The 16,734-nt window shown below is 41.8% G+C and overlaps 1 protein-coding gene across 2 annotated transcripts in view; it reads left to right on the forward strand.

Moving 5' to 3' along the window:
- The window catches only part of DYNC2H1 (dynein cytoplasmic 2 heavy chain 1), a 6,555,988-nt gene that overhangs the window by 5,403,024 nt on the left and 1,136,230 nt on the right, over window positions 1-16,734 (forward strand). For both annotated transcript variants that reach the window (XM_044072582.1, XM_044072581.1), the window contains one exon: window positions 15,282-15,354. In XM_044072582.1, coding sequence (XP_043928517.1) covers window positions 15,282-15,354 — 73 coding nt within the window. The remainder of the gene's footprint in view (window positions 1-15,281; window positions 15,355-16,734) is intronic.

Raw genomic sequence — 16,734 nt, forward strand, 5'->3', positions numbered from 1 at the left:
CTAGACTGGGGAGTCTCATATTAATGTGAAAGCTGATGGAGAGAAAGTATGGTTTTGTAGTAGACTGAAAGGTTGTGATCTAAGGAGGAGTTCTGCTCTTTGTTTGACAGGAAGACCTTTTGCTTTTTGTAGTGTTTTGAATTAGTGTTCTTTTGTTGAATATGTGATAAACCTGCCTTATTTTATTAGTGACCGTTTAAATGAGTGTGTGATTTCATTTTGAGACATATGGTATTAAGGGAATGCTGTATTCTAGTTGAGAAATGAAAATGTAGCAGAATGATTGTTGGTAAAGTTGATGTCGTAACTCTCATACTCATGACACAACCTAAGGCAGTGGCACACATTCACAAACCATACTGGCAGGGCCCCCTACACCACAGCAGGGTGGATAACTCTGCAGGCAGTGATACATGCACTCATGATAATGAGGAAATGACATTACAGCTCAGCACTTTCTCTTTGGGCATAGCCTGACTTATTTCAAGCCCATGCTGTTGCCTTTGAGAGACAATTAGAGATTAGAATTTTGCAGGGTATACATGAGAAATTTCACCAGTACATGGTAGTGGTATGTGGGCTAGGGACATTGCCATAATGATTCTTATGCACATGATTGGTTGCACACACAGCATCCATGTCTACCTCCTTTTACCCACTTATAAAGACTTATGGGACACATATTGGGAACACAGCTGGACATGGCCAAGGAACTGTCCACATGCATGGTGGATGAGTAGGCTTGATACCTGTCTGATGTATAACATACTGTGTTGAGCTTAAAATATTGTTAATCCCAGCTACCATCTTTTTAAAACCAGATCCAGCCCCCCCCTTTCTTTTCTCTTATTCATGCTAGATGTTTTTGCTGTATCTATACTAGCTGCTTGTCTAGGCTTACAGCTCACCTCCAGTAGCTATCTTATTAACCCTCTGCCGTACACTTCAATTTTTTGTTTTCCTTTCTTTCTAACCTCCTGCCACGATCTATTTTACTGTTCACATTACTGCCTGCTTGTAAGAACTAATCTTTTACCTCCTTCCTACAAACTGGCATGCTGCTTTCATTCTCTTTCATACTCTCCACATGAAACAACCTGTCCTTAAGGCTACCAACAGAGCCTGTGCTACTCACAATCTGTCTTAGGACTTGCATTCTCTCCCCTTCAAACTAGGTCTTATCCGCTGTTTCTCAGACACTTTCTCGCTGATTGTTTTTTGCTCAACCCTCGCAACCTTGGGTACGGGAAAAGCTGTATTTTACTCCTCTCCAACCCTAACATTGTATTTCCTTCTCTCCCCTCCCATGATGCCTTGCAGCATTTTAATTGTTTCTACCTGGCGCAGTTAGCACCATTTCCCATCTACTCTCTTCTCCTCTGGATTCTGGTGGTACAGAGATATGCTAGCATTTCTCATCTCATCAGCTAATCTTCTGTTATAATTAAATAAGGTCAGTACGTTCATAAGTACATATCATAGTTCCTACACATTGTACCATTTTTTATTCTTCAGCCAGAATCTGTAGAGTGATGTTTTGTTTTTTATTGTTTTACCTGTAATATGACTGCATTTTCCATTACTGTTTAATGGTTAAAAGGGACAGGCAACTCTTTACTTGTGCATTGCATAAGTACATATCTGCATTTTCCTTTCCGAGATTTAGCTCAGTAATTATTGCAGTATAACTAATTGTATAGGCCTGGTAACTGCCACTAGACATATTTCCTTATTGAGTGGTCACTAATAATACCTGCAGACCATTGTGCATTAAAGTATAAGGCTTTGTGCCCAGTCAGGATGCGTCCCTTATAGTGTTTTGTGGATAGAATCTATCTTACCAGTAGTTAGCCAGGCTATGTCTAGCTTTAATCCCTGTAAGTTACTAGTGGTGATGAAGTAGCCTCGGTAGCAAATGGTCCACAAACAGCACGCTATTACCTATTGTCTGCCAGCAACCTAATCATTGATGCATATGATCTGTTTGATCTCTTGGTCTCGTTTTTCTTTTTAATACTCATCACGTGTATCTGTGTTATGTGGGTGCTAGCTTTTAAACAGAATATTGGTCTTGTAGTCCATTGTTGTCACCTCCAGTAGCTATCTTATTAACCCTCCCCGTACACTTTAGTTTTTTGTTTTCCTTCTTTCTTTCTGGCCTCCTGCCGTGATCTGTTTTACTGTTCACATGACTGCCTGCTTGTAAGAGCTAACCTTTTACCTCCTTCGTACAAACTGGCATGCTGCTTTCATTCTCTTTCATACTTGCCACATGAAACAACCTGTCCTTAAGGCTACCAACAGAGCCTGTGCTACTCTCAATCTGTCATAGGACTTAACATTCTCTCCCCTTCAAACTAGGTCTTATCTGCTGTTTCTCGGACACTTTCTCGCTGATTGTTTTTTGCTCAACCCTTGCGGCCTTGGGAGAGCTCCACTCCATTCACCCTCGCTAACACTCAGGCTTGCTAAGCTCCCCTACTCTACCCCCAATCTCACCCACCCCCACTTCAGTTACATTTATACCTAAGCACTTTTGAACCCTCCCCTTCCTCCTCCCCACCTACTACATTCCATCCTATCACATCCTCTTTCTCATTCCTCCAACTCCTCCCCCCAAAAATTACCTCTTTCTATTCTCCACCCCTCCTCCCTCAAACATTTTACTCTAACAACTCAGCTTCTTCTTCTTTAGTTAACATTACACCTCACCCTATGCACTCTACCACACCCATTTTCAGTCTCTTTATTTCCCCTGCTTATACTGAAAACAATGCTGTATCGACTCCTTTCTATAACTCTCCTTTCTGTCCTCACACTGTCCACATCCTACCATAGTCCCCCACCCTACTTTTATCCCAGTCCCACCCTTCCACTTTCACAAACACTACAACCTAAACCCTACTCTTTCTAATAGCACCCTCCCTTTTCTCACACCACTTTACATTTCTCTTCAAACATAAACTCCCTCCTGTTCACAACAGCTTCCCAAAACCTAAAATAAAATCCTTTGAACATATCCCTCTTAGATCTACACTCTCTACCTCTGTACTTACCCTTCTTCTTGCAGGCGATATACATCCCAGCCCTGGTCCTTTCACTAACTCCTCTCCTCCAGTTACTCCTCTATCCTCTTCCTCTACCCACTTCTCCTCCCTCATCTACCAGGCACCTCAAAATCTTTGCACTCCATATTCACAGTACCCCTAAACAAAGACCCTGAATTACACTCCTGGATAACTCTACACATACTGGATATCCTCTGCATCTCTAAAACATGTCTTAAGCACAACATACCAAACAAAGAAATCCTACCTCCTGGCTACAATATATTCCGCCAAGACAAACCATTAAAAGAGGTGTAGGGGTACCTATACTTTTCTCAGAACACTTCTTAGTCCATCCCCTATCATACCCCCCCCCAGCTTTCACCCTGCTGACATTCCCATTGTCAACTGTAACTTAAATACACTTTCTTTCTTGGATCCCTGAAACCGTCTCCTACGAAACCATTATATACTCTGACCTCTAACTACCCAACGCTACCATTAACTACATGGCTTCTCCCAATTCATCACCTCCCTTATTCATTCTAATCAGCAATCTAATACTAGCTCCTCTCTTGACTGGATACTTACCTCTCACCCCAACCACTGTCATAACACCTCCACTCTCCCTGACGCTCTCAGTGATCATCACCCTACCTCCATCCAGAGTCACCTGTCTCAACCTCCTAAATCTCACAAATATAAGGATTGTCAAAATCTATCTAACTTTAACTCTGATATATTTAACCAAACTCTTTCTTCTGTAAATTGGTCTTTTCTATTCAACCTCCCCCTTGAAGAAGCTGTTCTTCAGTTCAACAGTACCTTCCTTAACACTCTCCACTCCCTGGCCCCTATCAGAAGGATTCAAGTTAAATCCAACTATGTTCGCTGGATAAGCAAAGAAACTCTCTCTCCCTCATGCAGAAGAGAAACAGTGCATGGAAAATCTGGAATAAATTCAAAACCCCCTGTAGTCTCCAAAACTATGGGGGCCTATGAAACACTGCAAAAAAAGTCACCCTTGACGAAAAATCCTTTTATCTTGACCCACAAAGAAGCCCCTACTCTAACCCCCAAAAATTCTGGAGTACCATCAGCAAACTCTTGCACCTAGGGAATCCATCTCCTCCTAACCCATCCCCTAATAGCTCTCCACTCGAAACTCTTCTGAACTGCTTCTTCATAGACTCCGTACAAACCCTAATTAAACCAAACAAGGATACCTGCCTTAACACCCGTCTCCCCCCTCCCACAAAACTCCTTTCTCAGTCAAGCCTGTGCCCTCATCCATTATCAGATCTGTACTCTATAAACTAAAACCCTACAACCCCTCTGCTGATGACCTGCCTCCTCTATAGCTCATACTTGCAGCCTCCTCTGTTGCCTATCCAGTCTCCATACGTATCAGTAGATCAGTTCAGGAAAATTTTGTCCCTAATATCTGGAAAAAATCCTATATTATACATAAAGGAGGTAACTGCTCTGACCCCTCCAATTTCAGGCCTATTGATATTGTATCCCCTCTTTCTAAGATTCTAGAAAAGTGTGTACACAAGCACCTTATCTCGTATTTCATTCAGGAAAATCTTCTCACTCCAACACAACATGGTTTCCATCCACATCATAGCACAACTACAGCGTTATTATCCTTCACTCACTATCGCTACATCTCTTAATAATAAGAAACTAGTGTCATGCCTCTTCATTGACCTCTCTAAAGCATTTGACACTGTGTCCCACAACCTCCTTCTATACAAATGTTCTTCCTTTAATCTATCTACCGCTATTCTCTCCTGGTTCTCTTCATACCTATCAAATAGAGATCAAGTGGACAAATGGCTCTGTGCGACTTCACATTTCCTCCCTGTTCAAACTGGTGTGCCCCAAGGCTCCATCCTGGGCCCACTGTTATTTAACATCTTTACAGATAATCTCTACCAATCCTGTCCTCACTCCACACTCATACAATACGCCAACGACTCCACCATCATCACGACCTTTGACAGTCTACCCCACCTACTCTCCCTCACTCAAGACACCTCCACTCAGTTAAAAGATGTCTCACAACTAACCAACTCCTACTTAACCCAAATAAAACAAAACTATTTCTCTTCCTCCCTAAATCCCTCCAGCACCTCAAAGCCTCCTTCTCGGTCTCTTCTCTAAGTAACACTACTATTAAGGTTGACTCTCACACTAAACTTCTCGGGGTTTATATAGATGATGAACTTAAATTTGACATCCACATCAGTAAATGCATCAAGAAAACATACCAAAAACTAGGACTGCTATACATAAATAAAAAAATTCTTAACAGAAGAATCCAAATTGTCCCTAGCTCAAGCCTACCAACTACCTACCCATCTATACGCTGCCCCAATCTTCACTTACCTCCAAAACAATTTGTCAACCAAACTCGAACTTACATACAACAAAATTGCTAGATTTACTACTAATCTCCCCTATTGCTCACATCACTGCCTCTCTGTACAAAAACTCAACTTTTTAGAACTCCATAATCGGCTCCTTCTGACACATACTATCCTCCATCAACCTGCAGCCTGTCCATCTTTAGCAACTCTCATGTCTCCTTATGTCCCCAACCGGGAACTTCATAGCTCCGACCAACACCTTCTTCAAATCATCAAACCAAGTAAATCCTTAGGAAAAATGCTATATAGCCACTCAGTTACCTCCTCTTGGAACCAACTTCTTCTCCATACCAGAACTATCCAAGACTCTTGCAACTTTAAACTCGGTATAAAGGAATATCTGCTTAACTCCTGGACCTGCCCCTGTAAAGATCCAACTTGAACTCTGCCTCACACTTCCCCTCTTTTCTACCCCTATTACAGATGTCTATTCCTACTTGTATCTTATTTCTCTTTTTCCTGGTCTTTCACCTTTCCCTCCCACTATACTCCTATCTTCACTTTATACTTCCACTTCCTATCTCTCCCTCCTCTTACATTCCACACCCCTCCTTTTCTTTTGTTTTGTGCCAGGACCTTTCTTTCTGACACTGTATGCCTCACTACTCTTATGTTTAGTTTGCAATTTCCCATTCAAATAATGATTATGAAATATATGTGATGGTATGGCACATAAGAGTCTATATCTATGTTAAATTTTCTTTCTCTTCAAACATTGTATAAAATTTAATCTATTTATGTTATATGTATTCTCTTCATGATTGTATGCCTAAATACTTAATTGATTGTAAAAAAAGTTTGTTTTCTGTATTGTAGCTTTTCTCCTTGGGTCTGTGCTGAAAAAGGGTATCTGCCCAGCCAGACCAACCCAGTTAACAAATGACAAATAAATAAATTGTCAGAGTTCCACAAAGCATGATATAACTTGTCAGGCAAAGTCTACATCCCACAGCACATATAGATCAATGTCATGAAGTTTTCTACATTCAGAAGTTCCCATCAGTGGAGCAACTTAGCGTCAGGCTTACATCCTAGTACTTGCGCTCAGTATATGGTACCCATCACCTTCACAGTCCTCAGGGGACAATTGTGTACAACACCTTCCAAGTATAACTTAACAATCTGATGTTGTCAGTCTTCACGTAATCCTTGACTGTGGGGCTTAGTTCCGAGCCTTGGAACCGACACAGCCATTTACTTCAGCTTGCACCTTCCAAACTCTCGATTTAGGCCCTACCCATAATGCTCCTCTTTAAATTACCTCAGATCTCATTTGCTTCTTCATGTGTTAGATGAGTCCAATCTCTCTCAAACTTTGGCAGTTATTTACAGTAAGTTTTTCCTCCTGATTTCTCTACTTTTCTGTCTTGTATACCTATTTTTTCTCTCCCTAAGTACTTTTATTCTTTCTACCCACTCCTCTTCTTTTTCTGTGTGCATGAGTGATCTTTTTCCTTTTTCCTCTACCTTTGAGTAGATATTTCTTTTACGTACCATTGCTGGCACTATCTTTTACCTGTTTAGGTATTTCTGGCTACCATAGTTGGTTCCTTTCTTTCCTCTTTGTATTAAAAAAAAATCCTTTCCCCCTTTTTCCTTTTGTGAGAGAGAGAGTGTGTGTGTGTGTGTTTGTGTGTGTAACTTTCATCAGCACTAGGCCTAGTTCTTTCTGGCATGACTGACAAATCTTCAGATGGCACCTCTGGCTTTAAGAGGTGCCAAAAGTGTGGCAGGAAGATGCCCAACTCAGATGGGCATGTCTGCTGTTTGTATTATTTAGGCACTGCCCGCCTGCAGGAGGATTGCACCATCTGATATGGTTTCTCTGCCAGGACTTTAACTGAGCAGAGAAACAAGCTGATTTTGAAAGGTTTGTTGAAAGGGGACTTTGACGAGGCCATGTCTAGTCCGAAGACTGAAGCCAGCTTGTCATCTTCCTCTTCTAAACCTAAAAATTGCTATCAGTCAGTACTGAGCAGTTCCTTGGAACAGCTTGAAAAGTTATCCAAACAGCCTACAATGTCGACAGTTTCCTTGGTATCAATAGGAAAGACTGATTCGGCAACAACTGTTTCTTCTGATAAGATACCTACACCTCGGTACCAACACAGACTACATTAATATCAATACCAAGGACAAGGTATTCTCCATCTGTTGATCCATTTGCAGACTGACCACCTAGCCCATTCATGGAACCGAGACTGCCTAGGTCTCCTTTGGCAGCGTTCATTCAATCGACTAAGAGCCTTTCGGAATCGGGTCTATATTACGTGATCGAAACCTTAAATTATCGAACACCTAAAGGTCAATCACGAAATATTGAACCCTAAACATCGAAAACGGATGTTTCCACATAGGGAAACAATGTCATTGTCCCCCCCCTCCCCACTAAATATACCAACTCCAAGATCGCTCTATAGTGGAGAAAGAACAAAATCCACATAACTGCCAAATGATTCATTTTCCTGTGTGAAAACGGACGTTCGCAGTTTTCAGACTTGGACATTTAGTGATCGACCTTTAGGTGTTCGATAACCTAAGGTTTTGATCACGTAATAGGGAACCCTCAGAATCAGACATCATGAGGCTGCTGGATCAGCTCTTGATGGCAAGGGGATTACCTCCATCTTTGGTACCTAGCCAACTCAGCACTGGGACCCATTACTCTATGACACCATCTCATCTTCCTCCTCCAGCTCCATTTGAGTCTTTAGAGCCTCTGGCACCAACCTGCCCAGCTCCAACTGTCTCGGTTCCGGTAAGAGCCTCTTCTCTGGAACCGAGAATTGCCTTGAGCTCTTCCGGTTTATCACAACCGGAGGTCTCCCAGGGGTCGAAACTTCATTGCTGGTTCTGAAGTGCAGAGTTCGCCTTACTTTTTTTGGAAATTTCCATGCCCCTCGGTGCTTTGCCATTTATTGGCTCGACCCAGGCTTCTGCTTCGGGGGCCACCTTCTTGGTGCAGGGTGGACCACGGTTCTGAAGGAGTCTATTTCATTTCCGGCCTCCCATCCCTCTGGGGAGGGGGGCCGGCCTTCCCGATCATGGAGAAGGCCTTGTCCATTGCGGACTCCTAGTCCTTGCCATCCCTATTGGGCCAAACATCTGTATCCCCTTACCCAGAGGTACCGTCAGCCTCATCCTTGGGGCAGGGAGCACAAAAGCCTCAACAGAGACCACCTTGGTGGTTTCCTCCTCAGATACTTCTTTGGAACACCCCCCCCCAGGAAGTACTTATGAAGGAAAAATGCAAGAGGAAGCACTTAGACTCCCTGGAGGAGTCTTTCACTGAGGATACTGATTTTGATGAGGGGAAAGTTCCCCCAGGTCACCCCCTGATGATGATTCCTTTGGTGACATCCTGGAAATCCTGAAACAGAGGGGTCCCTGGACTTCCCTCCAGCCTTCCTCAGAGGAATTGGTGTAACTGGAGGCTTTTCATGCCCAACGCTCTACCTCTTGGATCTCTCCACCCTCTGATGAGCTCATTAAATTAATCATGCAGTGGGCATAGAAGATTCCTGACTCTATCGAGCTGATCCCCAAGAGGCCTGACTGGATCCTTTCTACTCCTAAGGATGAGCAGCATTGGGCTAAGTGTATCCCTGTAGATGCCATGATGATAACGGCAGCCACAAAGAAGGAACTTGCAGAGGAAAGTCCTACTGTCCATCCTCCTAATAAGGAGTGTAGGACTATGGATAGGTTTGGGAAGTGCGTTTACACTTCATCAAACTTTGAACTACATGGTGCACTTTACCAGGCTGCAGAGAGATCTGATTAAAGAGCTGTCAGATACTCTCACAGGACCAGTAGCCAAAGGAGTATGAGATAAAGTTACCTCTCAGCTCGCCACCCTCGAATCAATTTCTGACTTGTCCATGAAGCTAATTGCCTGCACAGCCGAAGGGACGATGAGCAGTGGGTTCAGGCATTGCCATTAGGAGACATGCCTGGATGCGCTTGTGTGACTTTATGGAGCCATTTAAGTTTTTGTTCATCAACTCTCCGTTTGACGGAACATCCCTTTTTGGGTTCAAGGTAAAACACACACTGGCCAGATGTGAGAAAGCTGTGAAGACTCTTTCTGCCATTGGCGTACACTTCTCCACTCCTCAACAGCCCTACTCTAGGAACCAGAGAAGTGGGAGGCTATGGTTCAAAAAAGCCCAAGGACCTTTCCAGGACTCAAGTGCCAAGGACTTTCCCCGGGACAGAGGGGGAAGTAACAATGGAAGACGTTGTCCTAGAGGCAGACGTGGCCCGGAGAACCAGGGGTCCAAAGATTCTTTCTCTGGTAACTCCTACCAGTGCTCCTGAATGGAGGCCCAATTGCCTTCCTCTGGAGGCAGTCGGGGGATGATTATCCCTGCACCAATCTGCCTGGCTACAGATAACATCAGACAAATGTATGCAGGTGATCATTTCCAGAGGTTACATCATTCCCTTTTTGTCAAATCCAAAAACACAAAAAAGACTTGCAGACATTCCACCCAGTCACAGGGAAACAGCAGTCATAGAAATTAAAACACTGCTCAAAAAAAAAAAAAGAGTCATTCAAGAAGTCCCACCAGACCAAAGAGGATCCAGGTTTTACTACAGATTCTTTTTAGTGCCCAAAAAAGACAGGGGACTGGAGAGCCATTTTGGATCTCAGCCAGTTCAACATGGCAGTTCAGCAAACCAAATTCCAGATGGTCTTGGTACAGTCAGTACTTCCTTCCTTGGAAAAAGACAATTGGATGTGCTCTATAGATCTTTAGGCTGCATATTACCATATAAAAATGGACAAACGCTCCAGAAGATTCGTGCGCATCTGGCTGGGAGCCAGTCATTTCCAGTTCAGAGCACTGCCCTTTGGTCTCACCACAGCCCCCAGGGTGTTTACCAAATGCATGGCAGTGGTAGCAGCTCATCTCAGACTGCAGCGCTTTCAAGTTTTTCCTTATCTCGACAATTGGCCCCTTACCGCTACCACCAGGCGTCAGCTAGAATGAACAAAAGATTACACCCTGTATCTTTGTGCTTCTTTAGGCATTACAGTAAATCACAAAAAGCAGTGGCAATTCAAACGGATAACATGTTAGGGGTCTGATACATCATCAAACAAGCAGGAACAAATCTTATCCAGTTTGTCGAGAAGCCCTCAGAGTCTGGCAATGGGAGATTGCTTCCAACCGCTTTCTCATAGCAGTGCATATCCCAGGGAGCTCCAGTGTAATAGCAGACAAACTGAGCAGAACTATTCTAATGCCTCATGAGTGCTCTCTCAATCGTGTGGTGACGGAGAAGATATTCTGCCACTTCGGGTTAACCTTACTGGGATCTATTTGCGTCCCCTCTGAACAGCAAGTGTAGCAGTTAGGGAGTCACCTGGAGATGCTGTTCTCCACGATTGGCTCCCCAATTCCTCTGATGTCCCAAATTCTATAGAAAGCCAAGAGGTCAGTTTTGGCATTGACAGGTTTGGTTTCCCTTCATATGGCCTCATCTACTTCAGAAACCTTAGATTCTGGACCCAGCTCCAGATCTGTTATCTCATCCAGAAGGTACGGTTTATCCAAATCTCCAACTTCTCAAGCTCACTGCATGGCTTCTCTAATTCCGATGATTACCAGCCATTCTTCCTTTACCTCACCAATGCAACAAATCATTTTGGCCCATCACAAACCTTCTGCTAGGAAACTGTACCATAGTGAATGGGAAACATTTGCTAGATGGGCTTCTAGCAATAACCTTGACCCTTATACAGTTCCCGTGGATAAAGTAATGGATTTTCTGGATATTCTTTATCAGTTTCACTCTTCAGCTTCTACCATTCGTGTCCATCTAGCTGCGATATCTAATTTCCATTATTGGTTTTGATGGTTCTTCAGTTATGTCACATAAATGTTGTAAACCCTTTTTGAAGGGGACTCTAATGTTAAGGTCTCCATTTAAAGACCCCACTGCTCCTTGGGATTTACCCCCAGTCTTACAGTCTCTTACTTTATCCCCTTTTGAACCTTCAGCTACTTTTGACTTAAAATTTTTGACACAGAAAACTTTGTTTTATTAGCTATTACTTCTGCAAGAAGAGTATCGGAAATTCAAGCTTTTCCTGCAAGCCCCCCTATATAATATTTCATGAGGACAAGTTTCCCTCAGGACTAAGCCTTCTTTGCTGCCAGAGGTAGTTTCAGAATCTAATATCAATCAAACCTTGCACCTACCAGTCTTTTTCCCTAATTTCTCCAATAAGGGAGAGTACTGTCTACACTTATTAGACATTCACAGGCAGTTACGTTTTTACCTTCACAGAACAAAGGATATCAGAAAATCTGACCAACTGTTTGTTGCCTTTTCCTTTCTTTCCTTAGGTAACCTAGTTTCCAAGTTTACCTTAGCTTAATGGCACAGAGATTGCATCACCTTTATCTATCATTCAAAGGGAATTTACCACCACTCCCTGTGAAAGCCCATTCAACTAGAGCTGTAGCAGCTTCTGCAATTCTTCATGCCAGAGCTTCTTTAGATGACATTTGTGCAGCAGGCACATGGTCTTCTCCGCATACTTTTGTCACTCATTACAAACTGGACCAGGTCTCTAGGGGACGTGCATCATTCGGCTTGATAATGCTCATGAATATTCTTCTGTGAAACCTCCCAAGATTCACATAGCTAGGGACGTTGTCCCACAGTCAAGGATTACATGAAGATTGACAACATCAGATAAAGAAGTTGTCTTAACCATAACGTTCCATCTGTGTTGTTGCTCTTCACTAGTCCTTGACATTCCCCCCTCCTTCCCCCAGCCTGAGACTCTTAGTGGATTGAATTACTCACAAGACTGCTTCATATTAGGGACACAGATCTGGTCTCTTATTGTTATTTACTGTCTGTCTGCCACTATTTTAGGCAAATTCGATCTGAGGTCATTTAGAGAAGAGCATTATGGGTAGAGCCTTACTTGAGAGTTTGGAAGGCGTGAGCTGAAGTAAACGGCCGAGTCGGTTTCAAGGTTCGGAACAGAGCTCACAGTGAAGGATTAGTGAAGATCGACAACACAGATGGAACGTTACGGTAAGACATAACTTCTTTTTTTATATACATCAGAAACAGAGAAACAGTACTTACCCAGCAGTCACTTTCAAGACAGAGCTAGTGCTGCAGTTCTTACTTGTCTCTGAAAAAAACATTAAAGAGACAATACCACAGGGTAAAAAGTAAAAGCAGTTTTTCCCAAATCCAAGTATTTGGTGTACAGTAACAACTATCCCGGTAAACAAATGTAAAATAAATAAAATTCATCATACTCCATTCTAGATACTGCAGTATAGCTTGAAATATTTCATAACACCTGCTTTTACCCACACAAATAAAATGCTTCCAGTATAACTAGCACTTTTATAACTTACATTTCAACATTGCGGAAATGCTAGGTGATACAGAATTATGAAAGAAAGCATATTTTTCTTGAAATGTAGAAAATGTCTGATATCTAGTGTAAGATGACAATGCACCACTCAGCATAGCCCATACATAATACTGTATGCATCAAGTATTATTTGTGTGGATTTTTTGCAATTTCACTAAGTCAATATCATGGCCTATAGCTGTGGACTAGATGGTATCTCTTGGCCCTGCACAGCTTTGTACCATGCATGAGTGTGCCACAGGGGTTGCCTTGCTACTATTGCCAGCTAGCTACTGTCTCTGTTTTCTCTGGTGGAAGTAATGATAAAGAGAACCATACTGACAGTATTAATAACTGGATGTGGCTGTTGCACACAAGACTGAAGGATAATCACAATGTGCAGAGAACAGCAGGAGGTAAACATCTTGCATGTTATAGCAGGGCCATGTTAGAGGGCACCCTCAGACTCATCCAGGCCACAGAAATGAGCTTTAAGCAGGCCAAACAATCCATTCAGTAACTGTTCATGTCTGGTAAGGGGCAGTACTGAAGCACTCCTTGGCAGCTCTCTGGGGCCTATGGACTAGTCATTCGCCAGTGTTCTAGTGGGTAGCCTGCATCACCTGGACAAAAAAACAGAGGAGACAGCAAAAAAGTGGGGGTGATTACCACTCTATAGATACTGAAATAACTAGGGTTAGCAACATACTTTGCGCTTGCCACCTAGGTGACCATGAGGAATCCTACCATGTGAGAACAGGTGCACCTTGAGTTTGTGTGCTAAATATTGGAATTATGGGCACTGCAAGGATGCTGGGCTGACACATTGGAGGTTCTCCTCAGGGCATCACACACTACCTGGCAACTGATAGAGTGGTACACTTCCTGTTCGAGTGCCAATCCCCCCATGGTCCAAATGGAGCCTTAATGACAACATGGGTGCAATCTGTCACACCAAGCACACCAGAAACTCTTCTGTCCCATAGAAAGAAAACATAGTACTAGCTCAGTCCTGAGATGACACTGGGTAATAGAAGTAAAGATCCACATGTGCCAAGAGTATGTCAAAGAACTACTGAAGTATCCTTGAGGCAGAAGCCTGTGAAATTCCAAATATGTCGCCAGTTTTTCTCTGGAAGGTCCCTCTTCACATTGTATAGTTAAGGTTATACATTCCTTGGTATCTGCGGATATAGGAAGGCCTCACATCCTTTTAGTCCCCATCTCTGGGCAATACAAACTCAGCCAAGCCCATTCTACGTTTTTGTGTACTCTAAACCTGTCCAAAATTTCCTGATCAGTAAAGTTATCTTCACCTTCTTGGCTAGCAAGATCTTTTTTACACGCTTAGTTTTAGCTTGAGTATGCTGTGGCAACCCCATAACCGGGAAAAGCCGAAAGACAGGACTTGACATCCACCTCATAACTGAGACAGATAAGCTGGCAGCAGCAAGCACAAGTATCTTCGCGAATTGTAGAGTGGATGGAAAAGGCATAACTTTGCTTTTTGTAATCCTTATGTGCATGGCTAAGATTAATATCAAAAAAGTAACTATGAATTTCACAAAGGTTAAACGAGCTCTTAATATACATAAAGTAGTCACAGATTTTTCGTATATTCCACATTTACATCTCATTGTTACTTCATTTGCGTACTGTGCTCAAAGACTGGTTGAAATAGCTGCTTCTAATCACCATTTAGGTCTCTGAATTTTAACTGAGGCATCAGTGCCTGTGCATATTTTGATTAAATGTATTGGTTAGGTTGGTTGTTTATGGCTTTACATACGTATGAACTTATTTACCAGTTTCTTTACTTACCATGAATTGTTTATTTGTTTTGTTTCACCTCTGACCCAGACATGGCTGATAAGATCTTAAACACCAGTTCTTTTATTCTTTGGTTATCAAATAAAAATAGCGTTTTTTGTAATTTGTTGTACATTTCTTATAAAAGATTGAATCACTTATTATTTATGGTAGTATAAATTAAAGCTAACAACCAAAAGTTTTGTTCCACTTTAATTACAGTAACTGCTGTAATGCATTCTCATGTAGTCTGGAGTGATTCAAGGGTGGCAGTGTTGCTTTTTTGCAGTTGATTTAAGTTGTTCCACCTGAGGAAAAAAGCTAAAAAGTGTTTAATTTGTAATGAATGAATTGAATCTTCATAAGCTGTAAGTACTTTAGCAGTGGCTACTGACTAAACAGCTACTTTTGTATTTATTTTCTTCATGAGACCTTCTTAAGGCAGCCTTATTGAAATTTGCTGCACCTGATTTCATTTGTGGAGAATATAGATGTAGGTCTACCTTGGGCACTACTGTTCTGCCTGCAGTTGTATTTTCTTTTAGTCAACAATTTTTCTTGTTAATTTGCCTTTGTTTTGTTTTTAATTTAAAGGTATTGGTGATCCAAGCAATCAGACCTGACAGACTTCAGAGTGCCATGACTCTCTTTGCATCTAGAGCTTTGGGTGAGTTCAGTTTTCACTTTTGCTGATGCTTGTATTCTACATCTACTTTTTTCTCACATCACTAAGATTTATGGCTTTAATTTGTATTTGAAGATTTTGATTTAAGAGTTTTGTTAAACCTGACCTGGCTGTTATCTCACTTTGTACTTCAGAAAAAAGGCAATTTGTTTCAAGGTTTTACTGTTCTTTCTTAATGTTATTTCTACTTTCAGTCAGAATGTTTCTGCTATCCAAAAATTGCTTCTGTATTATATATTCGAACTTTCAAAACTTTGAATCCTATATGTTTGACAACATATGATCGAAGTTTAAAACTTCGTATATATAATAAACAAAAAAAAACTTACCTTAATGGTGCAGGCAGGGGGGCACCATGCACCCCCCACACACACCCTACTTAAATATGCCAACTCCGAGATTGCACTTAAGTGCAGAAAAGGGAAATTCTCCCATTCTGCACTGAACAGCGCCATTGCGTTTAACCTTCAAACTCTTGAAATGTCGATCCTATGGTGTCGACCATACGACATTCGACATTTCAAGTGTTCAGAGTTCTAATAGGATCCTCAAAAATTAAACATCCTATGTTTGATTTATTTTAAGTGAAGGTTTTGATTTTATTTTTTTTCTTTAAAGTACTGTACCAGGGAGGCTTGATCCTGTTCCACTGTTTGAGACTACCAAATGCCTTGGGTCCTTAGTTTATTTCTGTGTACTGCCAGTGTAATTATATTGCCGTCACTGTAGAATGGCACTTTCAAGAGAAAGGCACATTATACTCATGCGTATGTTTGACTGCTGAACATTATTTTTTGTGATTTCCTTACTGTTAATGCAGTACAAGAACAAGGCAAACTAGACCAATTTGTTAGCTAATCTGACTTACAGATCTGCATTTTTTGGATTGTAAACTGTATTTAAAATGTTTTGTTTAATAAGTATTAAGGCAGGTCCCTGAACTACTTCACAGGCATTGCAAGTTTAACAGCCTTGCTGACTTAGGTTGGGAACAGTTCCTTTCCATTGCTTTTAAATTGAAGGAACACCTTTCTCTCATCTTCAAAGAATAATTTTCATACCTCCTCCCATTTACTTTCAAGTATATGTGTGCATGTGTATGCGTACGTGTTTAACATTTTTATTTGGTTACAATTCATGTGTAATTGTGGCATCACTTGTAACATGAACTGCACTATTCCTCCCATCATTCACTGGTGTTGATATATGGCATGTCTGCATCTCCTCCAGACTGAGATGGCACTTCTTGGTGATGTCACATTATAACTTCTTTTGATTGGTGGCCCCCTTCTTTCATTTATGTTTTCTAGGCTTCATTAACAAGATAACGTCCTTAGAGGGTTTACAGTCCCCACCTCAGCC

The sequence above is a fragment of the Protopterus annectens genome, chromosome 5.part0 (assembly GCF_019279795.1).
Source record: "Protopterus annectens isolate FY-2018-M chromosome 5.part0, PAN1.0, whole genome shotgun sequence".
Classification (NCBI taxonomy): domain Eukaryota; kingdom Metazoa; phylum Chordata; order Ceratodontiformes; family Protopteridae; genus Protopterus; species Protopterus annectens.